Source organism: Drosophila santomea, chromosome 3R (genome assembly GCF_016746245.2).
Source record: "Drosophila santomea strain STO CAGO 1482 chromosome 3R, Prin_Dsan_1.1, whole genome shotgun sequence".
In the NCBI taxonomy this organism is placed as follows: Eukaryota; Metazoa; Arthropoda; class Insecta; order Diptera; family Drosophilidae; genus Drosophila; species Drosophila santomea.
Genome location: NC_053019.2, coordinates 16,851,664 through 16,877,203, shown reverse-complemented (window position 1 = coordinate 16,877,203; position 25,540 = coordinate 16,851,664). Strand labels below are relative to the sequence as shown.

The window sequence follows — 25,540 nt, the reverse complement described above, 5'->3', positions numbered from 1 at the left end:
ATACAAGTAGAAATAGCTACCAACGAAATTAGCTAAGAACTAGCCAAATGGCCAACCATCTTGAACAGCTGAGTGGCGACATGCTTTCTGCTTCCTCTTGTTCTCGTGGTATCCAAACAATTTCCAAACGTGGTAAATAAAAGCGCATTTTTTCGCAACTTGGACTTATACTATTATGCACACGTGAGTATTTTCAAACGCACCGCATTGGGTCAACGGATTGGAATCCTAAACTTGTTCCGAACATGCGTTTCGCAGGCATAACAACTTTAAAACCCCCTCCGACGAAGACGAACTGGATGATCTGGACGAAGACATGGTGGTCGGTGTCATAGCGGAAATCGAACAGGAGGTGCTGAACGAGTCGGACAGCGACAACGACGAATATGACCTGGTTGACATGGGTGCTCCAGTGCCGGATAACGATGGCGACAGTAGTTACGATGGCAACGAAAGTATCAGCAGCGATGATAGTTTCGATCCGAATGCAGCGGACTCCGACTCAGATGATTCGATGCTAGATAATGCGGGCGGTGCATCCGCCGGAGGAGCAACGAGTGCAAAGAGACGCAAGGATGACGATAATCCATCGGGCAGCAACAGGCAATCAGAAGCCACCTTCGACTTGAACGAGGACGACGAAACAGACGAGACTGTACGTGCCATGATAGCTGCTATTAAGAAGCCACGCAGTGCTCCCCCAGAGATTAAGCTTGAAGACTTCATAACAGATATCTGCTTCCATCCGGACCGTGATATCATCGCCCTAGCCACAATCATCGGGGATGTACATCTGTACGAGTATGACAACGAAGCGAACAAGCTGCTGCGCACTATTGAGGTTCATTCCAAAGCATGCCGCGATGTGGAGTTCACAGAGGATGGGCGCTTCCTGCTCACCTGCTCCAAAGACAAGTGCGTCATGGTCACCGATATGGAAACGGAGAAGCTGAAAAAGCTATACGAGACGGCCCACGATGATGCCATCAACACGCTGCACGTTCTAAATGAAAATCTCTTTGCCACGGGTGATGATGCAGGCACGGTCAAGCTGTGGGATCTACGCACCAAGAATGCCATCTTCGAGCTGAAAGAGCTGGAGGATCAGATCACCCAGCTGACGACTAACGACCAAAATAAGCTGCTGCTGGCCACCAGTGCCGATGGCTACCTGACTACATTCAATATAGCTGCGCGAAAGATGTACGTGCAATCGGAGCCATACGAAGAGGAGCTAAGCTGCATGGGCATCTATCGCGGTGACTCCAAGCTGGTGGTGGGTACCTCCAAGGGTCGCCTGTATACCTACAACTGGGGACAATTCGGGTACCACTGCGACATGTATCCGGGCATCAAGAGCCCCATTAGTCTAATGATACCCATCACAGACCGGATTGCCTGCTTGGCCGGGGAGGATGGAAACATTCGAGCTTGTCACATCGCTCCGTATCGTAATCTCGGCGTGGTGGGACAGCATAATATGCCCATCGAGTCGCTAGACGTCAACTCCAGCGGTGAACTCATCGCATCCTCCTCGCACAACAACGACGTGCGATTCTGGAATGTTAAGTATTTCGAGGACTTTGGAGACATTAAGTACAATGAGAAACACAATGCCTACAAGGAGCAGCGTCACAATCTTCCCTCCTCAAAATGCAGCAATGCATCTGACTTTTTTGCCGACCTGACCAAAGAGGATGCGGATGATGATGATCATGATCCGAGCGCTGGACCCAGTAATATGGCTTAGAATGAAATGTTGGCTAGCAATGATTTATAGTCGTACTCTGTTGGTGGGTCAATTGGAAAAGAGGCGAGTCTACAAATCTAAAGAATCGTGTAATCTAATGTTTTAAAAATTCCTAATTTATGCAGTAGTGTTCAAAGATTCATTTCATTTGTATAGGTCTTCTGTCATATCAACGAAATTGACCCATCCAGATATTAAAAGTAAAGTGTTGAACTTATAGAACGTCTTTGAAGGCATCGAAACGTAGCTACCAATCCCTAAAGTGTTGCACGACGATTTTTTACAAAGTAGCTCATTTAAATTTCGCATTGAAATGTTATTGATAATAGAACTGATTAAGAATAAATCCCAAACAGAAATAAAAGTACCGAATTTTTATCGGAGGAATAAAAAAACATCAGAAAACTTTTTTTGGATTATTTATTGATTTCAGCCGTCTTAGACAACAAATTTTTAAAAGTTTTAGAAAACTTTTTCTTTAATATAAAACCAACCATTTTAAAATATGTTTAGCTCAAGCTTTAAAAAATTGCATCGAATCAATTCACTTATATGGCACGTTTTGAGATATTGAGCAATAATCGGTAATGTATTAAATTTAACATATGTGTATTTTAATAATATATAATAAAATATTATTCTCCTTTACATTTTTGTGACTAACAACATAACAAAATTTGTTAAATAATGAAGCGAAATTATACAAATTTTAAATCCTTCAAATTAATTACTCATGGTGATTAATACATAATCAGAAAAGGAATAAATTGCCGAATTGATTTCTAAACGCCTAAATTTTGGGTCGGATGTAATATGGTATTTTGTGTGATCATTAAAAATATAACAACAAGCTGGGGTCAAAGTCATCATATACGCCCGTCGTGGAACTCTATACTATAACAATATACGCATATTTATGAAATTCTTATCACAAGAATTTTGTTTCACAAAACGTAGACAATTTGTACATATGTGTAGGAAATTATTTGCCGAATCACTTAATATACTTAGATATAGAAATTGAGCCAAAACGAATTTAGCTTTTTGATATCCTTCAGCGCAACACGGCAGCAAACGGTGGCAACTGCCTTTTACATGCGTTGCGGTGGGTTAAACATTTTAAGGGTTGTATATGGGGTTATTACGAATATTTCATTCTTTGTTTTTATATCGATGCATGCCGAAAACCAACTCAGTCTGAGGGATTTACATGAAGATGCCGTGGACACAATGTCATAAGGCGGCGGAATTGGCGGCATCTGTGACTCCACTGGAGCTGGGGGCAAGGGCGTCGTTTGGCATATGGGTTTCGATGTCGACGCGACAAATGGGGCAGTGCTTGTTCGTGACCAGCCACTGATCCACGCAGTCCGTGTGAAATAGATGCATGCACGGCAGGCGGCTGCAATTGTTATTCAATATAATTAGAGCACGGTATAAATAATTTCCACATTTAACTCACCGAACTTCGTTCTCTATCTCAAAGAGGGTTAAGCAAATGGCGCACTTCTCGGCATCCTCATCCGACTCGCTGGGTCTCCGTACGCGTCGATATTTGTGTGGCAAGGTATTCCTCTCGATGGTTTCCTGAAATAAACGTAAAACGTAATTAATACGTAATGTTATTGATTTTCGCATGTTAAGTTACCAAAGTAGCTCCCCGGTTTGGACGAGGTGGTCCGATTAGGATACGGGAGCCCAGAGAGAGGGGGGCCAGCCCAATCTCCAGATGTAGCGGCGAGTAGTGGTGGTGGAACATGTGGTGGTGAATCGCCCGCTGTCGGTGCAAGTGCTGCATTACCGGTGGCGATTGCTGGGATTGCGGCTGCTGTTGAGGCTGAAGCTGCAGGTGTCTCATTCTCGCTTGTGCTGCCCCACTACTACTAGCACCCTCGGATGTAGCAGGCGAATGTTGTTGCGGAGATGGTGGAGGAGCAGCCGCTGCAGTTGCAGCGTCGTACGGCGGATAGTAGGCGGGATCCAGGCTTGAAACGGGACCGTTTCGAGCATGAACACAACTGCAGATGCTATGCAGGTACCCGTTTCGCAGCGTGCTCGTCAAGAGCGGAGCATTCGAAGAAAGATCGATGGGCGTGGGCGTCATGTGGCGACGGTGCATCTCCTGCATGCTTTGCTGACGGTACCACAGATTTTGATGCACCGGGTACGGTGGAGCCGGCGTCAGCGAGGTGGCCACAATAGCGCTGGCCCGGTGAGGGGGATGAATGTGGGCGTGCATCTGGTTCTGCGGCGCCTGGTGGCCTTGGTGCGGCTGCGGCTGATAGTGCTGTCTATTGCTATATGCAGCCTCAGAGCGTCGCACACTAAAAGGCGGAGATCCGCAATGCGGTATGGTGCTCCGTCCGGAATACATTTCAAGCGGAGGTGGCGGAGAAACAGCTGCCGCCAGGTTTGCATTCGATGCTACTGCTGGCGCGGGTGGATTAATAGATTGCCGCTGCTGTTGGGTATGCACTATGGCATGTGGAGGTGTCCGGTTGCCTTCCAATGCCGCAGCACGTCCCTCATTATGAGCCTGCGAGAGCAAATCACTGAAAGTTTGCGCCTGTACCGCCGCCGCTGTGGCTGCCACTGCAGCCGCATTCAAAGCTCCACTCAAAGAACTGCGACTGCTCCCACCTTGAGTGGGCTGAAAATGCGGGTGAGGGTGAGGCTGAAGACTGGGTGGGTAGTCCGACTCCACCACCGTTGGCAGCGTTGTGATTGCATAATAGTACGGATGGTAGCGGTGATACACATTCGCCGGACTAGTTCGCCTGTGACGGGATTGCTGCGTTGGTGTCTGCTCGCTGGAGGAGCTGCTTGGAGTGGAGGTAAGATTTCTTTGCTGATGACGTAAATATGCCTCAGTGGAAGAGTTGTCAGGCAACAGGATTGGTGGCATCGGGGGCGGCGGTGGCTGTGGAGCCGAGGGATGGCCTGGCATCCACATAGAGGATTCGTTGATCGGAAGGAAGTAGCGCTGAGGATCCATGCTGGAGCAGCGAGGCGGATAAAAATGACCGGCGCCAGGATCCATCAGCTGGTCTAGCTCGTAGCTGTAGTTGTGATCCGAAATGGCAGCCCGATCAGCCAGAGCGCCACTATAAAATGCAAATGCCGAGGTGCCATCATTATTCGCTTCGGTGCGACGATCTGTCCTGCGGGCATACGGGAATGTGTAAGCACAGTCATACAACGGTCTCCTCTCATCACTCGGTTCCTCCGGGTTGGGTTGAGTGTCATTTCGATATGGTTCCCGATCCCTTTCTCGCTCCCGCTCTCTTTCACGGCCCCTCTCCCTATCCCTCTGCAGTTGCATATCAGTAGCTAAGCCATCGTCATCTGAAGTCAAATCGATCGAGAGTATGGGCTCACGAGTGGAGTGCACAAATACTACGTCATCATCATCGTCGTCCGATGACCAATCATCCAGCTGCAAGTCTGGTGCAGTCAACACTACAGAATCGGCACGGGTCTCGTGGCTGCCACGCCTTCCTGTGGATGTGGACGGAAGATTAAGATCCACGGCGGGCTGACTCTCTCTCGGCCGGCCGACGTAGGTAATCACACAGGACCCGTTTGAAGTTGGCGTCGAGGATGGTGGAAACGGCATCTGATGTCGCCTAGAAGTGCTCTCTTGCTCCGCATAGGTGCGGTGTCTGCTCCTTCCAGGATGGAACGAATTATAATTCGTTGAGGACAGTTTGGAACGCGACCTTCCGGACAGTTCCATGCGCGCATGCTTCCTAGGCGGTACTGCATCGTCAGAGGGACGCGCACGACTCCATGCCATTCTAGACTCGACGGGAACACTGTACATACTGCGCATGCCTTGTCCAGGTGACTGCTGGAGGCCTAGTTCTTCGTTAATGCTGTCCTCCACCTGCTGTAGCTGCTGGTGCTGCTCCTGTCCTTGCTCCGAGGTTGTGGACGGTGATCCCGTTGCAGCAGGCCTTTGACCAATGCGAGATCCGTAATCCACGCTACGCGTAGTATGGGTGGCCGTGGAGCAGGAGGCTGCCCTCATGTAGGTACTATCCGGCGGGGCTTCCGCCACAGCGCGGCGACTGTTGTAGTAGTTGTGATCCGTATGACCTAGCTCCGGCTCAACGGATCCCCTGCTACCACGGATAATCGTCACAGAGGGCTCAGTTGGTGGAGCGGGATTGTGCACGCGCAAATCCCAACCGTCATCGCTGCTCTCGTTTTCCGGCTCCAAAACCCTTGCTTTGCGATAAGAAAAGTGATTAACCTGTCGTCTTCTCGACTGGGCACTCGTGCTCGGCGTGGCATCCGTATCTACCGCGCTGGATGATGCGTTGGAGGCATCACTGGAGCGGCTAGCCTTCTTCTTGTGAGCCTGAACCGCCGACGTTGTCGTCGTGGTGTTGGTGGTACGCGTATGGGCAAACTGGCCGTGCTCCGTGTCCGAGGCACTAGATGTGACATCATCGTAAGCATTTACGGCACTTGGGGCCGTTTCGAAGGAGCTGTTGCTCAGCTGCAGCGAACTAGAGGGGAGTTCGTAAACGACTGCCGCAGAGTCCATGGCGTGCTCCTCTATAGCACCGGCTGGCCATGTGCCGCTGTCGGACGCAACCACCGCGTCGCCGGCATTGTTACTCTCTGGCTCCATTGTCAGAGGTTCAGTCTTCTTTCGCTTGGGTCGTGGAATGGCATGAACAGCGGGCGGATTGGCGACCGCCGTTGTGGAGGAGGAAGGCTGCTCCAAGAATTGAGCCTCCGACTGCGACTGGTTTTGTGTGGAGTCCGCATAGCGACTGCTGCTGGCCACCACCGATTCGCAGCGGCAGAGTCCGGCCAGCGAACTGCACTTGTCACACCGCCCGGCCATGCCCTCAAATCCAGAGCTCTCTTCGCGACGTGGCGGCACCATGGCGGTGTACGTGGGCGGCGAATGGGTGTGACTGTGGCTCTGTGAACTGGAGAGGAACGGCGTCATTAGCATGTAGCTGTCCGAAAGGGGGTCTCTCTGCTGATTATAGTACATCGCATACTGGGAATCTGCAAGAGGTCAAGAGGATTAGCACTATCTGGTTCCGGATGATGGCCACCTTACGGTTCTCTTGTGCGCCGGAACTGGTGGCCACGCTGCCGTACGCCAAGGTGACCCTCGGCTGGTGGCGGAGCTCCTCCTGGTCGTTCTCCAAGCTATCCATTGCAGTTGTCTAGTGGGCAACGTTAACCGAACGGCAAAGGTGTGTTGCAGCGCATACAGCCCAAAATGCGCTAAAAATATGTATATGTACGAACAAATGATTAATTTACGGGTATGAGGAGGTATAACTGTCTAACAGAGACAAGTTTGCTTTTTTTTTGTCCGGAAACAGACCCAAAAACCAGCAGTGGGTTAAGTATTTGGGTTCCAGAACTGTTGCCAGCTACATATGTACTTGTGCTCCAAATGGAAATTCGGGGCTATGAGTTGCACAGTTCTCGAGCGAGTAGCTTTTCAATAAGCACCAAAAACGATTTGAAGCTCAAAATAGAGTTTGAAAACTAAAATTTTTTCTTTGCTTGTCAAATACACACTCTTTTGTCAGCACCAATTTTTCCGTCAAGTTTTTCATCGCCGTTAGCAAACAATTCCAAAGCTACGTTGAGAAAACACAAGCGCAGCCGTGAAAAGTGAAATTTTAGGATCGGATTCCATGCACGGGTATTTCGGGGTTTTCCACGGAAGCTCTAAATAACTTATTACAACTTATTATTAATTAAGTTCATCAGTTTTTTTTTAGTCAACGCAATAGGGATGAGCGCAGTATCGATATTTCAGCATATCGATATGTCTAAGCTGTTATTAAATTGTGCCTTTTATTTTTTAATACGTTTATAGTTTATGAATAGTATTTGCTCTTAAGTATCTTACATGTTTCAATACTATTGACTACTTTTTGGGGAAAACTCGAAATCAGCTGTTCAGCTGGAGGTAAACTGTGAACAGCTGTTCAATGATAACAAAAGGCCACAAATAATGCTTACCGCTATTATATGTTTATTAGGAATTATGCGTCTGTTTCGAATATGATTTGGGTTCTTTTCTCTATTTTTGAAGCCAGAATTACGCTATTAACCGGGCACGGATTTCCGATTGGACCAAAAAAAAAAAGAGTGGGTGGTGGGGGTTGGCAGGCCAACAGCTGCTATTGGGGAACAAAAGGGAGCTTAAATGCAATTCTTTTCGCGAGGGCGGGGTACTCTTCCCATTCGCAGCTGCTGCCCTGAACAAATTTACAATCTGCACATGCAAACTTGCGTTTTATATGTTCTCACGAGTTTATCATTTTGTCTGTGTAACCCGATTTTATAACAGCAACTACACCGAACTTAAATATCCAGACAACTTTTTCCTCGACGTTGCAAAAACTTGCAGGTCGGAGGTGATGGCGATACTATCGCATGCAGGCTAGCTAGCTCTTTCGTGGACTAAAGTTTTGCAGAACGGCCACACTGGTAATTGAAAATATTTGTCAGCAAATAAACCGTTGGAAATTATCATTATCCATCAACTTTTTAAGAAAGCTAAATAAATAAGCAGTTAAGCCCAAAATGTATTGTTTTTAAAAGTTTATTTTATTATATTGTATAGATAATATATATTATATAGCAAAACTATCACAAACTTAGTTTCCTTTAGTTTCATTTCAAGTTAGCATGGGAATAACTCCACAATGCTCGCCCATCAAAAATAAGATATTTGTTTATTTTTGCCGAGGCACATACAAAAGAAAGCGGAAGAAACCAGCACTGCGATTGAACCAAGAGTTCAATTACCAAAATAATTACATATACCACTCGTACGCCTTTTTCCACGTGGAAAACGATTCTCGAGCTTTCTTCATCACGATTGGGAGAAGCCGGCTGCACCATCTAGATTCGTTTCTAGTGGACGAAAGAGGCGAACTCGTTCGAAATGGGACATCAGTCTACGAATACTACACGGATTTCGACTGCGTCTACGACAGGATTTATTTTTTAGAGAGGCTCCTCAAAGAATGCTTGACTCAGCAAAATTCCACGCAAAGGAACATTTCGCATCCCGATTTGATGGTTCTACACTTTCCCCAACTGAAGGCTCCAACCTACCATGCGGTGTCCATGGGAGATAGTACCCTGCACCTGAATTGGGCTATCTGGCTTTTGGGATTGGTTATACTTATTTGCTGCTGCCTGAAATAAACCCACATGCACAACACAACATTGTATGTATTTTGCGTTTTTATTGAGTTTTTATATGTATAAAACAATATCTACTCTTTCGTTTATTGCTGGCTTTGTATTCTTTTCTCTTCGCTTTTCGTTTAAAACCAATTCTCTTCATACAAATGTTCCTTGATTAAATCGGTCAGCTAATCAATTATCTGCAGGACTTCCTCCGCATTATCGTTGGTGTTCTTCACTTCTCGAAAACAGCGCTGTAACGACAGTGTAACGACTTAAGTTTAACCATTGGCTTAACGGACATTTTCTAAACCAAGGTGCTGTTTGTTTGAGTGTAGTTGTATCGGATTTTAAGCAGCGCTGCTTGTAAATTTAACTCATAGTTATTATTATTTTTTTGTTTCGTTGCGAAACATTCCTCACAGTTTTACAAAGAAAACGAAAGCGATAGTTTCCACTTCAATACTTCAGTTTCAGTGCAACTTTGATTGCTTCTGTAGGAATCCATTGCATGCATAGTTTAAATTAATTGGACGCTGTCGTTATTATTAGCAAATGTTCAAAACTTTAACCAATCTCAAAACGAAGCCATTGGCAACTTTTTTTTGTCAGCTACGTTTTGAGCTAAAATTATGAACAATCATTTATCATTTTATACTTGTCTGCATTGAATTGTTTTGTTGTCAGTTTGAATTTTCTTTTATTTTGTTTTTGTTTTTTTTTTTTTGGAAGTTTTTCGTATAAGTTGCTGTTGGTTGGAAAAATAGAAGTATCGGTGTGTATGCACTTGACATTGATTTCGTGGGACGTAAACAAATAAGGACTGTGGAAAAGGTTCCTTCTCTGGCGGCCTTATCAGTAGATTGAAGTGGTTGTTGATGGCACAGCGACATTTGATAGATAGATTTCTTCAGGTGCATTTACATTTACATTTTATATCACAATTTTTTAAATATTATAGGTGTATGTATTTAACAAAATTGGTTTGCATGCTATGCTTTCATTTACGCCCATCAAAAAATGTTGAGCAACTTGCAATGTCAAGAGTTCGTTAGATTTTGGCCCAGTGTAGTTGGCCTTAGTGTGTGTGTGGGTGTCAGTGTAGAGGAGTACTGGGGCTTAATTAATATGTTTCAATAGTTTTTGAAATAATGAACTGTACACTGGTAAACTATTTCCAAGTAATTGGCATATACGCGTACAAAACTGTAAGCTGTAAACAAAATTGCATTTATATTGCAGTTTATCTTGCGTACATGTCAATTTTTTCGAAATAATATTAACAGTGCTTGATTTTTAAGTGTAAATTTCGATTCCAACGAATTGGCGAGCCACTCGAAATTTTGACAATTTAATTAACTTTGTAAACTCAACTTATTGTTGCTGCCCGTTTATCCTTTCCTATAACAATTTTTGTCATGAGAAATAAAAACATACTATACAAATATTAACAATTTTCATTTGTTGTACATGTTGGTATTTGGACCGGGCGTTCAAAAATTATCATCATTTTGACTCAAGAGGCATGGAAAAATTTTTTTAGAGTACTTAGTATTTAAGCAATTTCACCAAAACAGAAGAGTCGTAAGGGTTTTATGCATCTCTTGACCAAACACTTTTCGTATTCGTTTTTATTTTTCATAATAAAAAATTATACTGCAATATAAATTACAATTTTTCGAATCTTTTTTATAAAAAAAGGTATTTGTTTTCTGTTGTTTTCATCTCGAACGACTGTTTGGCTTGCTTCAAAACAGCGTAGACATTTGCCACTCTCAATTTCCCTCGGCTTCTGTGTGTTTCCACTCTGCAGTCCCTTTCTCCTACCACATGAATTCATCACTTTATTATTATTATTTTTTTTTTTTTTGGGTTTTTTTGTTAACTCTGTTTGCAGTGGCGGAATTATTTGAATTTAAATAGTTTGCGTACACTTTTGCTTGAAACGTTAGTTGTTGAAAAGTTGCACCAAAAAGAATCATAGAACTGGAAAGTTGGTTTTTAGAGAATGTGCGTGAAAAACAGAGTTATCTATCCAAAATGGACCGACTTGGCCTAACCACTGGCGGTGGCCGGTTCGCAGTACTCGGACAAATCGTTGGCCCGCTGTTGCTGGCGTAGGCGCCGTTGGAGCAGCACACTCTCGCTCGGCGGCGAAAGGCCAATCCTCATATCAGGCAACTCATCCATCAATTGGGTCGCCTGCAGGTGTGCGAAGCGCCCACTGCCAATCCGCGGTTGCTGCGGGACACGCTGGCCCGACGAACGGTTGTGCCGCTGCTGTTCCGGCCCCTGGTTCATGCCGCAACTGCGGGCGTAAACACAATCCTGACGCCAATTACGAATGTTCGACTGCTCATCAGATGGCGGAGATCCGCCGCTGCCGCTGCCACTGCCACTGCTTCCGGCGCTGTTGTGCCGCGGAGGCGGCTGCATTGGTGGCGCCATTGGAGCAATCTTGTAACCAGCGGCACCGCCGCTGTGCGAGAAGCTCCCCAAGTAATTGCGCTGCTGGTTGCCATGGTGGCCACCTCCGCCTCCGGTGCTAAACGGCGGGCGATACTTGCGATAGTCCGCTGTCGGCTGCTGCTCCTGCGAGTGATGGGTGCGATAACGCCAGTTTTCTGTGTGCTGCCTCTGAGGAACGTGATCCGCAGGCTGGTAGCGTGGCACAATGTACCGCTGGTGCATCTGTCGCTGCTTCCGAGTGTAGGCATTGGAAGGCAGCTGTTGCTTGCTGTGCTCGTGCAGATCCTCCTCCTCATCCTCGTCGTAGTCGTCGTCCTCATCGATATCGGCATCCTCGTCGTTCTGATATGCATCGGGGGCAAAGTTAACAGTGCGGCCGGTCTTGCTGTGGTGACCAGCGGTGTGGGATTGGGCTACAGGCTTTTCTTCTTCAGCTGCCTGGCCAAAAGTCGTTCGCATTGTTGTCCCCTCAGCAGCAGTTGTCGGTTTGATTACGTTCGAATCATCTTCCGCTGGGTTATCTGTTGGTGGGCGTGTTGCTGATGCTGCTGGTGTCGATGCTGCTGGCACTGCCGCTGAGTTGACAACAATATTTGCAGTCTCATAAATTTCAGGTAGCTTTTCATTTAAATCACTAATACTATCCAATAGTTTAACATCATCATCTTCAATTGCATCGCCAGTTTGCCAGTTGTTAATGTGTGTAGTAGTCATAACTGGTGTTTGCTGCTTGTTATTATCGGTGATGGTAGTAGCACTAATATCACTTGATGGTCCTTGCTTCTTAGCCCCATCAACATCATCCTGCTGTATTTCCTCCTTCTTCTCCTCATCATGCTGCTGCATTATCTCATTCTCCTCCTTCTGCGCATCTTTGCGCATTATGGTGAGCTTAGCAAATTCGCTTTGCTGAGTTTTTTCCTCCAAATCCATATTATCCATAATAAGGTCCTCCCTTATATACCCACCGTTATCGTCCTGTGGCTTCGATTTCTCCACATTGGTCTCGCCAACTTGCTCCACGTAAGCTTTCGTTAGCTTTAGATTGTCAGCTTGAGTTTCCTCCTTTGGTTCATCCTCGAACTCCTCCTCCTCGACTATATCATCGACGCGCTGCTGCTGCTCATACAAATAGTCGTCGCCCTCGTCCTCGTCCAATTCGCGCCAATAATGCTTATAGTGCTGATAGTCCTCATTCTCTCCATCCTCATCTTCCACATCGTCGCCCTCGCTTCCGCTCTGACGCCTATAGTGATCCTCGCTAAGCGCCTCCTGGCGCTGTTGCATCTCACGCCGCTGCTGATATTCCCTCGTTGACCTCGCCCACTCATCGTCATCATCATCGTCGATGCGGCCAAATGCCTCGAGAGCTTCATCGTCGTCATCTTCCTCATGAACATTCAAAGTCTTAAAGCCCCCGCTATTCGGATAAATTGCAGATGCATTGCGAGAAGCATTTCGGGAAGACTGACGGCTATTAGCCCGCTGGCCGTGCATTGAGGACATACGCCCTCCGTAGCTGCACAAGGAGGCAGCGGGATTGCGCTGCGAGCGATTGCGAGTGTAATGGCCCGGCGGCTTGGGATTGTAGTTTTCATCGCTATAGGCGTCCATGTAGGCCTGCGATGGCTGGTAGATATTGGGACGCTCTTTCATATAATCGTAGCGCATCGAGAAATGCTGTAGGACCACGCGCTTGACGGCCATGGCAGATTCGGCAAACTGCGAGATTTCCCTTGCCGACTGGTGATTGCTGCAAATGAAATACGAAAACCCAAATTATTTCTGCGAATCAATGGTAATATAATTTGTCTAATTACCGTCGGATGTTACTGGGCGTTTGCAGAGCCTTGTGGCGCCTGGCATGCTTGTTGGCCGGTGGCTCGTGCTCGCACATACGAATCCAAGGGTGATTCAACACTGCCTCGGCGCTGAGGCGTTTTGCAGCCTGCTTGACGAGCAGGTTAGAAATTAGATCCTTGGCCTCATCGCTGACATCGTGCCACTCGGCCTCCGGGAAAGAAAAGTGTCCTAAACAATAATAATATTATGATATTAATACTAATAATGATAATAACAATAGTATCCACGAACCTTCTTGAATGGACTCGAAAAGCAGCTCCTGGCACGTGCGACAGTTTTCACCGCGATTCCAGCCGCAATCCTCACCACAGTTGCCCGAAAATGGCGGATAGCCGCAGAGCAAGATGTAAGCAATGACTCCCAAGGACCACAAATCGCACCTCTTATCGTAATAGTGTGCCTCGCCCACAAACAAATCGACCACTTCCGGAGCCATAAACTCGGCACTGCCAACCTAAAAATTAAGTACTTGCACTTAGTATTTATAATCAAAAGCCATCAATAATTTCCGACTTACTGGTGTCAATAACTGGGGAGTGGCTGCTGGCGACGAGATATCCGTGGTGAACTTAATCCCCGAACCCAAATCAAAGTCGCAAATCTTGATTGGGCACAGCGAATCCGTCTTGACACACAAAATATTCTCCGGCTTGAGATCACGATGGGCAATGCCCTTCTTGTGCAGAAAATCGAGTCCGGAGGCGATCTCCTTGATTATCTGCGAAGCCTCGTGCTCAGAAAAGCAAATGTGCTCCTGAATGCGCGTTAGCAATGGACCACCGTTGATCTTCTCGAATACCAGGTAGAACTTTTCGTCATCCTCGAAGAATTCGATCAGTTGCAAGATGCCCAAATGGCCCTGGCAGTGATGGAATGTCTCCACTTCGCGAAATACACGTGCACGCGCATGTCCCGGTATCTTATCGATCACCTTCACGGCGTACTCCAGATCGGTGTAGATGTTAACGCAAGTTTGCACCGATGCGTAGGCTCCCTCGCCAAGAATCTCGCCAGTCAGCTTGTACAGCTCTAGTGGGCGAAAAGAATAATTTAGATAATGCACCCTGTCAGCTATTCTCTGACCCCCATACTCACCCTGAAAGGTTGACGAATGTAGAGAGGAACTGATGCGTTTCTTGCGCCGCTTCTTCTGCATCTCCTCCTTGTGCCTGTTAAGCTCCGCCTGGCGTTCCACCTCGGTCATGTTGGGCGCCTCGCTGGACTCATTGCCCGACACATCCTCGCTGCTGTAGCGCGTCAGCTCATTCTGTCCGTCTGTAAAAAACAAAATGCGACAATGTCAATAAAAAAAAAAGTTTCGAATTAAATTCGCTCCGACCCTTTGACTTCTGCATTCTAGCTGGTAATAAGCGGATAGTCTAGCTCTATATCGAAATACGATCGACGTTACAAGTCCCATGGTATGATATGGTATGGTATGAGCTTTTTATCAAAAACATTCACCATATTTGCATGCCTATTTTTTTTTTTTTTTGCATTTATCAATGTATAAAAATAATAATGAGGGAATATAAATAAAATAAGAAATACTCGTACTTTTGCACTAACTGCGTAGAAAGCAAATCGCGTGTCGTAAACAAGTCGCCGCAAGTGTGCATAAATATGTAAAATAAATAATGAGAAAACAGCCGCAAACAGGCCGCTATATAGAAAACTTCTGGTTGGAATCGTTCAGAGCTAGGTCTGTGCCTGGAGCTAATCCCAAGATCGGAGGAGTATAAGCAAAGGGGCCGAGGACCGGCGATCAGCTTGATTGAGTGTGTGCCTGTTCTTCAATTGTTGTCAATAGCCCGGTCACTATTTATAAAGTCCACGACGGCTGCACCAGAGCGATATCTTTCGGTGGATCTAGCTGGTCGACTAAAGAACTAATACATAAGCCTGGAGTCACGTCGCATTGTAAATAAGTATCGCTTCATTGCAGTTATTGGGTGGAGTACTCTACAGCAGAAATCGCTGAGGATTCAACGACTTTGGGGTACAGTTACTCTAATAACTCTAATTAAAGTATTTTCTTTTGTAAGGGTGCTTTAAATATCCGTCTCACTGTCAAATATAGTATATGTATTAACTTCTGGTTCCGTCATCTTTCAAATGAATGTCCAATTTATATGCAGTGTGGTCCTCCCATCTCAACCACCCACACGTTTCGTGATTCGTCGCACGCTTTCCGTTCTATTCTAAATATAATATTTGGCCTATTTGTTGGTCAGCTTTAATTGTTATCAATTGCGTAAATAAACGCCGAGACAACAGAAACAGACGCGGCGTTCAAACTCTTTTGCATTTCTCTTGTTTATCGAAATGGACTCTTTCACACACGCCCGCCGAATATTCTGCGCATTTAATTATTAATGTATGTATGTATGTTATTTTTCGCCAAATCATTTGGTTTTGATGATCAAGAGATATGTGAGTGTGCTGAAGACGTGTGTATTTTTGTTTAAATTGCATAAACAATTTCCGCAGTTCCGGCACAAAAAGTCCGTGCTTGACGTCGGCATAACACATCATCCGATCCCTTCAGATGCAAGTCGATAAGGTGATGACGACAATAGGCATTTGATGAAATGCCCTTACAACATTTCATCAGCGGCTAGACAAGCGTTAACAAGCCAAACCAACTTATGTAAAAGAACCTGATACGAACGAAAACCTAGGAAAATATTTTCATGGTTTGCCGGCCGGCTTTTCAGATGCCTCTTTATGTGTGTACTTGTGTACTTGCCAGTTTAATGTAATTTTGGAAAGCTCCTATACTCGTTACAAAGTAAATTTCATTATGAAGTAAACTTGTTTTATTTAAACAACAATTGCACATGGCCCTTAGAAGTTTATAACAATGTACATACATACATATCTACGTATAAAATTGTGTTATACATTGCTTTAAAAAACTTCCAATTGGAATCGAGATCAGACTTGGGTTCTTCAAAGTTTAAAAGTTTAACCGAGATGAAGGACAGTTCGCCTACAGGTGCAAAGCTATGAAAAAACACAAGCTAGCAGATAATGCAAAGCTGAAAACAAAACAAGAATCGAAAGCGTCTAGAGAAAAACCTTGAGAAATTTCAATTTTAAGGCTTTGCGCAAACATTATCGAAGCCAGTGCCATAATAAGTTATCAAATGTCTAGGTAGGAAACGCAAAATAATACGGTGGCCACTCGATTAGTGAATAAACAAAAGGTTGATAAGACGGGCGAACTACGCAAAAAGCGAGCAAAGCAAAAGGTTTGCTTTTGGCACTTAACTTTGCCGATTTCAATTCAAATAATGCCAGTGGAAAAAAAAAAAAAAAAAAGGGAGGAGAAACAACATGCGGTCGCACATGAGGAGCTTTTAGTAAATAGAGAGCAGTGGAGAGTAGGGAGGAAGAGGAAGATAAGGTGGGTCCGTTTCTTTCTCGCTCTCATTTGTGGTATTACTTCATGGCAGGGTGAAAGTGCGACAGAGGGCACTTCGAATAAATTCTCAATTAGCAGCGCTCAACATCTGCAAGCTGTGACGTCAGATCTAATTCTAGGCAAAAATAAGTTACAGTTTTATATAAATACATATTAATTTTTTAACTGAAATGCCTTTTAATTATTTTAAAAATTTTTGTTTTGTTAAAATTTGTATTCATCCTACATTTAAAGACACACTTTAATAAGGAAAAAGTACTCTTTTGGAATAAGAAATATTATTAAGAAAATTTAACAAATTGGTTTATTAGTTTCCTTGCGAAAGGTCTAGAACGCTAAAGAGTTGCTTCCCCATCAACTCACTCTCTTCTTAAGCCACCTTCATCTCTTGCCAGCATGAATTCACGGGCATGCACACACCATACACGTACGCTATCTGCACGCATGTGTTTGTGTGCTGTAAAGAAGCAGAAAATTATTGCGCAGCAAATGAAATTGTAAAAGCGAAAAAATGTATGAAAATGGCGAGAGAACCAGAACATAACGTATGACAATAAAAAATAAGATGTGCGGAATTAAATTAGAGAATAACCAAATGGGATTTATTACCATAGTTATTATACATAAAATGTATATCAAGGTCGTTTTAGTTATCTTAACGGTTGGAAATAATTAAAAATCAGTTTTTAAAAGACAATAGACAAGCCTAAAATGTAATTGCTATTAACAGCCTGTAAAATGTAGCGGAAACTTGTTCGAACCAAAAACAATAACAAAAATGCAAAAACCGGCATTTCGAAACGTTTCCCCTCACACACAGATGCACATGCCCGTCATGTTGTGTGGGTGCGAGTGAGCAAATCTGTGTGTGTGCGAAAGTTCTCTCATCTCATTTCGTTCCTAGAGTTTGTTGTTGTTCTTGTTGTTGTATTTACCCAACATGTTTGCTGCCTTTGCTGCTGCTGCTGTTGTTCGCCTTTTAATCGCAACGCAATTTGTCTAAGCAACGCCCGTTCTGCTGCTTGTTCTTCTTCTGGGCGGCACGTTTTTTGCAATGCGTAGATAAAACCGCCTGCTTTCGATATTATATTGCTCCCCGTCGATATTGTATTGCTTTAGTTTCGGTTTAGTTGTTTGTTTTATTGCGATATCGGGCTAATTTTAACCCTATTCCGGTTGTATCATCTTTGATTTAAAGTACAACACTTTTCCCTTTTCGTTCGACGAAAACGAAAACAACAATCTGCACGCTTAATGATTGTTATTATAGGAAGCACACGGAAAATTGTTCAGATCAAATGGCCGGGAATTTCGTATTGGATTTGTTTCGCGTGAATGAGTGTGTATAAGTATAGTACCGGCGACTTTGGGTGTGCGGCGAAAACCAATTGGCCAAAAAAGTGAATTTGAAAGAAATGGAAAAAACACGGACAAATCTTTGCGGACCTACGTCGCGCGGCGCCAACGAGGAAAGAATCAAATTCAAACACGCGCCCGCTTTCGGGGAGCGACAAAAACCGAAAACTACCGCAGTGCGCGATGAGCGAAAAAAGCGCCAAAGAGCGGTGGGCGACGAACGAAGAGAGCGGCCGAAACGAGAGCGAGAGTTGTTGTAACAAACAGACATCTACAAACAGTAGAGGTTGGAAAGATAGTGCCCCGCATAGGGTATCAACAAACTATTCATCTTTATGACAAATCAAGTTGGACCAAAACAGCAGGGAAGCCAGTTTATACATTGTAAATCTGCAACACAACGGTTTTATTACTATGACCTGTGCTGTACTTATATATTTTTTGATACGTGTTTGCAAGGGTAGCAATAAACATACATTGTATGTTCATATGTATGTACAAGCATAGATACGTAGTTAGATGGTATGGGGCATAACCTGCTCAATAATTGCAAGTGTCGAACGACCAGAAATATTGTTCGTCATAGGACAGCGAAAACAAAACCCCGATCTCTTGCTTACAAACAAATTTAAAAAAAAGCAGCCCGGAAGAGAAACGCCTCTGGTTGCAAAAATCCGGTTTCAAATCGAATGCACAGCAATTACCGGCCATGTTTATTCATCGAGTTAGTCGATATAAATTCATATTTGTTGAGAACTCGATGGCAAAAAGAAAACATTGGCTTTGTTTTTGCCGATCGAGATCTTGGTCTTTGAGAGGTGCAAATATTGACACACTAGTTTAGGCCAGATTAAGGCATGGAGGTAACCGATACCGATACCAATACCTTCAACGATACCTGTGTTATCACACAACCTGGCCAATAAGCCCACGCACACCAACGCATCGGCGGCGGAAAGAGAGCGGCGATAAAGCCACATCATTCATTGGACACAGAACCAGTTTTCACAAGAAGTAGCTTTGTGGTTGTGGCCGACACGCCGCAAGCAAAACAAAAACAGCAACAGGAAAAACAATAACAAAGCGACAGACCGAGAAGCAGAAGGTGGCCGAAAAAGAGCCAGTGGTAGAGATTAAGAGAGCGGCACTGGAAAAGACCGGTGCGCAAGAGCGTTACATGATGCAATTAAGCTCTTGTAAAAAGAGAGTACACAGTTAGAAATATGGTTGTAGTATTTGAGAGTTTGAGGGGATAGAACTTAGTTTTACAAAGGCACACAATTTAAAAGTACTTTATCGAACATCCTAAAGCTTTGATTTGTAGTTCTTTTGAATTAATACAGTTATTTTTCGTTCAGTGCAGAGAGCCCTGCTCCATTGTTTTTGTACGTTTTGCGATACCGAATCGCACGTAGGCCGAAAATGTCGTGAAAGACGGGAGCGAGGGAGAGAGACATACTCCAACACCAAAGCAGTATGGAAGGTGGTGTGATGTGCGCGAGTTCTGTTTAAAAGCAAACAAGTGGAAAGGGCAAACAGCAAAACAAAAACTACATTTAACATGCTTTGTTTTCGTTTTTGCACAGTAAACAACAACATATGCCTTTGGGGATTCAGCTGACGTTTTTTCCGCTGCGGCATTGCCAAAGCTAAAAAATTAATTTTTCTCGCAGGGCTTTTGCGCAAGGGAGAGAGACAGAGACGAAGATATGGATGGGCTGATTTTATGAATCGGAGGAGGCTGCACGTAGGCACCCACTGGCTGTCCTCCAAACAGCCTCGTTAGAATGAAAAACTTCTTGATAATAGGTTTGTTTCGATGGGGGAAAACAAGCTTTCAGCTGGTGGGCCCCGACTGACAGCGTTTTCCACTCAGTTGATTGCAGCTGCAAAATCCTCTCCAGCAAAACTCCTAATGGGAGCAGGCACACATGTGTGGGAGGCCACGCTCTCATCGGTGGTTCTGCTTTAACCAGTTCGTTCGTCCGCTTTGTTTCGACGTTCTATTTTGGGCTGCAACGAACGTCACCAAGTGCAATAAACGTCATGAAGGTTATAATCGTACCGTATGTGGTTGCAGCTTTGGAAGTTTGTTCACATTTCACCGCGCTCGCTGCATTTCGAGCACGAATACGCATTTGAACACGAGTGCCAGTGCATTACGCTCAATCGATCAGCCATCATGAGTCATTTTCCATTTCCATTAACTGCCTGCACACGCTCAATTTCTCGGTCTCAGCTAGCTGGCACAGATACTCGTGCCATCTCCCTCTCTTCGCTTCATCGCCGGCAGCTGCTGCTCTTTGTTGGTGTTGGTGGAATAGCAGGGAAAAGGAACAGCTAGGAAGAAAAGTTTGGAATACCCTTGTGCTTGGAATATTTCACTAGAACATGTCCCAAAATGCATAACCATATTTGTACAAGCTAACAGCTTAATACGAACTTATAATCCCTAATTGCAGAGTGTATGAAATGGTAAAGATTTTTACATCAAACATTTACCTATATGGATTTGATTAATCTCAGAAACAGCTTACTTATGCACAGTCTTATAGGATATGGGATATAAGTGGATTTCAGTGGTCTATCTGGTATATTTACACAATAATCTGTCATGCTTCATAAGATTATTTTTAATAAACACAAAGTATGGACTAGACGTAGACTTTAATCATTATCTAAACGAAAACAAACTTCTAGCTTAACCTTCAGTTAGGATATGCTTAAATAGTGGATTAAGTTGATCTTTGTCAATATTATTAAATAGCATATATGAAATCCCACATATAATTAAGAACTTGTGTACAATAATAACACAACCAGTGATGGTTATAAAGTCCAGATGCTGGAATACCCCTCAAATTAGGGCACATACACACTACATACATATATTTCGCTTAATGGCCCCAGTCGCATGATGCAATGTGGTTCTCTTGGCGAAACAGAACAACTGTAAACACCCCACGGACTGTTGGCGGGAGGAAGGAAAGTGAAGGAAAGGGGAGTGGGTGGTGGGGCTGGGGTTGGGGTTGGGCGCCGGCAGGCAGACAGCATGCATGTTCTCGAACATTGTGTGACGTCAAGGAAATACACTGACAACCGGTGCGCAGTGTGGCCCAGTCAATGCTCCCTAGTTCGCTCGATTGATTAGCAAGGGTAAACGAATCGAAAGTGCTGCCGATAACTGAGACTAGAATGGAGGGAATGATGGTGGAGGAGCAACAATGGTCGGTTCTGTACCCCCGGTTGGTAGTCCAACCCGCCACCCGATGTATGTATGTATGTTTCGGAACTTTCGAGGAACTGAAAACTACTGCAGGCGATACAAATCAACAAATAGTCATAAATATTACAATAAACCATTGCTTTTCAGTAGAACTATCCTATAACTTGCGTTATAACTTTTGTTTTACCACTATTAGGAGTTGTAATTTACATTCCACTATTAACGGAGAACTGCGTTCTGTAGATACATTTTAAAGAAGCAGATAATGTTCGCCATATTGTCAAAATAATAATGACTAATTCAGTAAATTATAAGCTACACCCTAAGCTTTATTTTGGCACGCAAATAACAGTTGCCTACCAGATATACTATAAATTTAGGCAACACACCATTTTGCTACGCAGTTTCAACTGAAATAGGTGAAATTCCAATTGGTTCCTGCCAAAATCCACAGTCAGAGCTAATATTTGCGATCATTTCATCATTCCTAGTTAAAATTAAACTGGTGACACACGAAGCGCTTTAGAAGTATAAAGTCTTTTCGGGTGCTTTTCAAAAGAAAGTCCACAGTAAGACCACAGCTTGCAGGTTAGCTATTGGTATAAGATTCCTAGAGATTAGGTTCCTAGGAGGTTCCGCCCCATGTTCTGGAAACCCACATGTTGCCCAGAACCATTAAAAGTGCTCACCTGACTGACTCTGGCTGCAGCTGTTGTCCGTGTTGCTGCAGGAAATGCCGCTGCCACTCCGGATGCCGCTGTCCCCAGATCCACGGGGGTGATTGTTGTTGTTGTTGTTGCTTGCATTGGCAGCAGAGGCAGCTGTCCCGGACTTGTGCTCCTCCAGCTCCACCATGTTGTGGCTGTTGGTGGTAGTGGTGTTGTTGTTGTTGGACTGTACGGTGCTCCTGGACGCGATTAGAGGGAGACAGGTAGAGTGCTTCCAAGCTGGAAAAGGGTTTACGGTTACGCCGCGGCCAGCTGCAGTGCGTAGTGCAACAAATGAACAGCAGTTTCTCGCTCTCTCGCTCTTCCTCTCTTCTTGTTCAGCTCATTCAAAATGGTGGCCGCCTATGGGATGTTTTTTGTTTTCCGTTTTTGTTCTTCTCCTCTAGTTTTTAATCCAATTGCCAAGAATTGCGGCGGTTGATGAAAAAACTGATTCAATTCTGCTGCAGATGCTCCTCTCTCTCCTCGCGCGCGCTCTCTCTCCCTCTATCTCTCTCCGCCGTTTATTTATTCTTCGTTGGTCAAGTTTGGTGGTTGAGTCGTCGTCGTCGTTGGTGTTGCTGCTGTTGTTGTAATCGATGGCTGCTGCTGATTTCTCTCATCACACAGGCGAAAAAAGCTCAAGCAAAAAATGGGGTTTATCTATTTGCACCGCTTTTTTTCGGTTATCTGACTTGGTTTTATTTTCTGCGCTATTTTGTGTGTTTTTTGTTTTTTTGCGTTTCACCTTCTCTTTGTGGGCTTGGCTGTGCAGTGGTGCTATTGCTGTGTTGCTGCTGTTGTTGTAGTTGTAGTTGAGATGGCTGTAGTAGTGGTGATGGTGGTGCAAAGGTAGTTCTATTTTATTTTTTGGGGCTGGTGTGGCGGTGGAGTTGGTCGTTAAAATTTCCTCTGCTGATTACAACACAAAAAAAATCGCTGAATAGCGGACAAAAGCCGTTTTCTTTGCGTATTTCGCTTTAAGTTTCCTTCCCAGCTACCGATCCATTTTCAAAGTTCGAATGATTCCGACGAATGACGACGAATTGTTCGGTGTGGCCGGAGCTGCCATTTTGGTGGGGCCGTTTTTCGGCGCAACGAAAATACCACACTACGCTGGCGATACTAAGGTGTTTCGCTTCCAATGCAGTATGGCTACTCTACCAAGGTATGGTGAGGAACTTCGCTGATTGCTTGGTGGCTGAATTCGCTAAATTACAGTGGGGTGGCAACGCCCTCATGACTTCTACATGTATTTTACTTGACGAAGTGTAAACGCTTTTGGCGGTTCTTTTAAAATTCCGTCTTTTGGTACAAAAAACCCCATTTCCATAAAGTTTGTAATAATTCAAGCAGAACTTAACAAGTCGAAAACTATTAAAAAAGCGCCCCCCACATTTTAACAAAATGCATTTTTGGGTGATTATAATTTATTAGAATTTTTATTGACTTAAGGTAAATATAAATAAAATATTATTCAAGTACAAAGTTATATATACTCATTAATATTATTTGATTCAAGTAAATATATTTCAAAGTGGCGGTGTTTTATTATATAATTTTTTCAATTAAGTACAATTTACTGTTACTGCTCTATTTCTATGGGTTCGCAGAGTGTCCAAAAGTACTCCTAACACTCGGTCCTTTAAGGTGTGCATACATATTTTGCGACCAGAAAGTATTTGCGAGCCATTGACGCCGCACCTGCAAGTTTTGAACCTGGCTTATTGACTCGTGATTTCCTCGTCTTTGAGACCCGGGGATCGAGTACTTGTGGGTGCTTTGCGAACCCGGACTTCAAACCTTGCCCATGCAACAATTGTATCTTTGTGTAGTTTACGTTTAATCAATGAATTTGGATCACAAACAGTAAATACGTCTTTAACGATAATTGCAGTTTTAATTAAACTTAGTAAGATCAGGGGTGGGGGGGCTGGGGATTGAGGGGTGGGGGTACCTTTTTTTTAATTATAAAAATATTGTATCTGCATTTTACATGTTTTTGTTTCGCTACTATCGTTTTTGCTCGAAATTACATAAGTCCAGCCTTAAAACAAGTAATTTTCGTCACCAATCGCATTCGCGCACGCTCCATTATCCATAACACTCGGTTTCATCTTCAATTCAATTTTGCATTTAAACGCTACGTTGCCTTAACTTCAGTCCTTTCGCAGAAAATCTAACCCTTAAATGTATTTAGCTCTTCGCCCGTCGATCCCTCTTCCTTCCGTCCTTCTTTCCCTTCTTCCATTTTTCCTTCACATCCCCCGCATGCTGCAGACACTAAACATAAATTCAATACGTACAGTTTCAAATTGGTTGCGGCATTCTAAATCGCATCGGCATTGTATCGTCGTTTAATGTAAAAGGTGTAATGATCTTCCTTCTTGCCTCAAATGCCATCCTAACGTATTCATCCGTCCACCTCTAACTACAATTTAAACTTCTCTTTGGCCGCAAACCCCCGCATTACTTTTACTTATTTAGCTCCCGTAAATATGAACTGCTTGTGTATTTCTTTTCGATAATTTTTGTGTTTGCCCTGGTTTTTGTGTTTATAATTTATTTAAATGCACTAAAAGTTGCACGGACCGTTTGCCTATGAAGTCGGTAGTTGCGATCTAGATCTATCCTGTAATTGTCGATTTTATACCTTCGATAAGCCAATGAAGTGTGTGAAAATATGTATCTATTTCGTCATTTGTTTGTTCGTTCGTTATGCATTTTAGTTGGTTGATGGTTCGTTTTGCGTTTATAAAATGCCAAAATTTGTGCAAATTTCTAAAACTTTTTTAAGTTTGTCCTTCTCGTATTATACTAAAATATTTTTAACTTTAAAATGTACTTCCTCATTAGATTAAATTTTTCTTTTCTTTTCTTTTTCTTTTTCTTTTCATTTGTTTTGTTTTGTTTCATTTTTCTTTTCTTTTTTCACTTCGTTTAAAATATTGCATTTTTATTTTATGTTTTTCTTTTGGAGGCTTTATCCCTGAGTGATTTAATTTCATTTGTTTGTCATTTATTGCAACTTTTTCTTTATAAACTTATTGTTTTATATTTTCTTATTCGATTTAGTGTGTCAAGATAGAGAGAGAGAGAGAGTGGGTGAGACCGAGAAAATCAATGGCAAAATAATAACTCCTTGTTTGCTGTGAAGGTTGCTTAATTATTTATATGTTGTCACGTTATTGTTTACAAATTGCCTCTGTCTTTCGGGCCAACAAAACGCATTAATAATATGCTACCCTCTAGCGTAGTAACTGTATTGAGATTTGCTTAGTTTCGTTTGTTTTTCCATTAATTTTTGGCTAATACACCTCTTCGGTTTACTCGGTTTACTCGGTTGTCTATATGCAACTTGCTGCTGTGTCATGGGTGCTTCTTCTCTTGTATGTATTTAGGTGTGTAGTTAAAATATTTGTACTTCACTGCAAGTGTTTCATTTACGTTCCGCACTGTACACTACCGTAGATCCAAACTGGCTGGCACCGGATCGAATAAATACACAAGTTTTTGGCACCAACCCAGAAGGTTACCTCTCTGATTAAGTACATTTT

The 25,540-nt window shown here is 43.7% G+C and overlaps 4 protein-coding genes across 9 annotated transcripts; 2 read left to right on the top strand and 2 right to left on the bottom strand.

Moving 5' to 3' along the window:
- The first annotated feature begins 44 nt into the window (after positions 1 to 44).
- On the top strand, positions 45 to 2,114 carry LOC120452012 (WD repeat-containing protein 55 homolog). The gene is made up of 2 exons (XM_039636054.1): positions 45 to 183; positions 259 to 2,114. The coding sequence occupies exons 1-2, from the start codon at positions 176 to 178 to the stop codon at positions 1,748 to 1,750; spliced, it is 1,500 nt and encodes a 499-aa protein (XP_039491988.1). The 5' UTR covers positions 45 to 175; the 3' UTR covers positions 1,751 to 2,114.
- A 228-nt stretch (positions 2,115 to 2,342) lies between these two features.
- On the bottom strand, positions 2,343 to 8,000 carry LOC120452010. Of its 4 annotated transcripts, none has more exons than XM_039636049.2 (5): positions 7,757 to 8,000; positions 6,834 to 7,003; positions 3,399 to 6,778; positions 3,213 to 3,337; positions 2,343 to 3,152 (listed from the first exon to the last, which is right to left on the bottom strand). In XM_039636049.2, the coding sequence occupies exons 2-5, from the start codon at positions 6,931 to 6,933 to the stop codon at positions 2,984 to 2,986; spliced, it is 3,774 nt and encodes a 1,257-aa protein (XP_039491983.1). In that variant the 5' UTR covers positions 6,934 to 7,003; positions 7,757 to 8,000; the 3' UTR covers positions 2,343 to 2,983. The 4 variants fall into 4 exon arrangements, with proteins under 4 accessions (XP_039491983.1, XP_039491981.1, XP_039491982.1 ...); XM_039636047.2 differs by lacking the exon at positions 7,757 to 8,000 and adding an exon at positions 7,307 to 7,516; XM_039636048.2 differs by lacking the exon at positions 7,757 to 8,000 and adding an exon at positions 7,168 to 7,286.
- Positions 8,001 to 8,416: 416 nt separating this feature from the next.
- Positions 8,417 to 8,972, top strand: LOC120452013. The gene has a single exon (XM_039636055.2). The coding sequence runs from the start codon at positions 8,429 to 8,431 to the stop codon at positions 8,951 to 8,953; it is 525 nt and encodes a 174-aa protein (XP_039491989.1). The 5' UTR covers positions 8,417 to 8,428; the 3' UTR covers positions 8,954 to 8,972.
- A 2-nt stretch (positions 8,973 to 8,974) lies between these two features.
- Positions 8,975 to 23,034, bottom strand: LOC120452011 (probable serine/threonine-protein kinase MARK-C). Of its 3 annotated transcripts, none has more exons than XM_039636051.2 (6): positions 21,966 to 23,034; positions 14,363 to 14,542; positions 13,785 to 14,296; positions 13,499 to 13,721; positions 13,225 to 13,435; positions 8,975 to 13,157 (listed from the first exon to the last, which is right to left on the bottom strand). In XM_039636051.2, exons 1-6 carry the CDS (start codon positions 22,129 to 22,131, stop codon positions 10,991 to 10,993), a joined length of 3,459 nt encoding a protein of 1,152 aa, XP_039491985.1. In that variant the 5' UTR covers positions 22,132 to 23,034; the 3' UTR covers positions 8,975 to 10,990. The 3 variants fall into 3 exon arrangements, with proteins under 3 accessions (XP_039491985.1, XP_039491986.1, XP_039491987.1); XM_039636052.2 differs by lacking the exon at positions 21,966 to 23,034 and adding an exon at positions 17,630 to 18,165; XM_039636053.2 differs by lacking the exons at positions 13,785 to 14,296; positions 14,363 to 14,542; positions 21,966 to 23,034 and adding an exon at positions 18,273 to 18,374 and having other exon boundaries at positions 13,499 to 13,649.
- Between the last annotated feature and the right edge of the window lie 2,506 nt (positions 23,035 to 25,540).

Excerpts from the sequence above, each read along its gene's own strand:
- LOC120452010 (XM_039636049.2), bottom strand. The coding sequence starts at position 6,933 with ATGGATAGCTTGGAGAACGACCAGGAGGAGCTCCGCCACCAGCCGAGG. Across the intron at positions 6,779-6,833 it reads TTCCGGCGCACAAGAGAACC|ATTCCCAGTATGCGATGTAC; the intron begins GTAAGGTGGCCA and ends GACCTCTTGCAG. Across the intron at positions 3,153-3,212 it reads GAGATAGAGAACGAAGTTCG|CCGCCTGCCGTGCATGCATC; the intron begins GTGAGTTAAATG and ends TAACAATTGCAG.
- LOC120452011 (XM_039636051.2), bottom strand. The coding sequence starts at position 22,131 with ATGGTGGAGCTGGAGGAGCACAAGTCCGGGACAGCTGCCTCTGCTGCC. Across the intron at positions 13,436-13,498 it reads TTTCGAGTCCATTCAAGAAG|GACACTTTTCTTTCCCGGAG; the intron begins GTTCGTGGATAC and ends ATTATTGTTTAG. Across the intron at positions 13,158-13,224 it reads ACGCCCAGTAACATCCGACG|CAATCACCAGTCGGCAAGGG; the intron begins GTAATTAGACAA and ends TTTCATTTGCAG.
- LOC120452013 (XM_039636055.2), top strand. The coding sequence starts at position 8,429 with ATGGGAATAACTCCACAATGCTCGCCCATCAAAAATAAGATATTTGTT.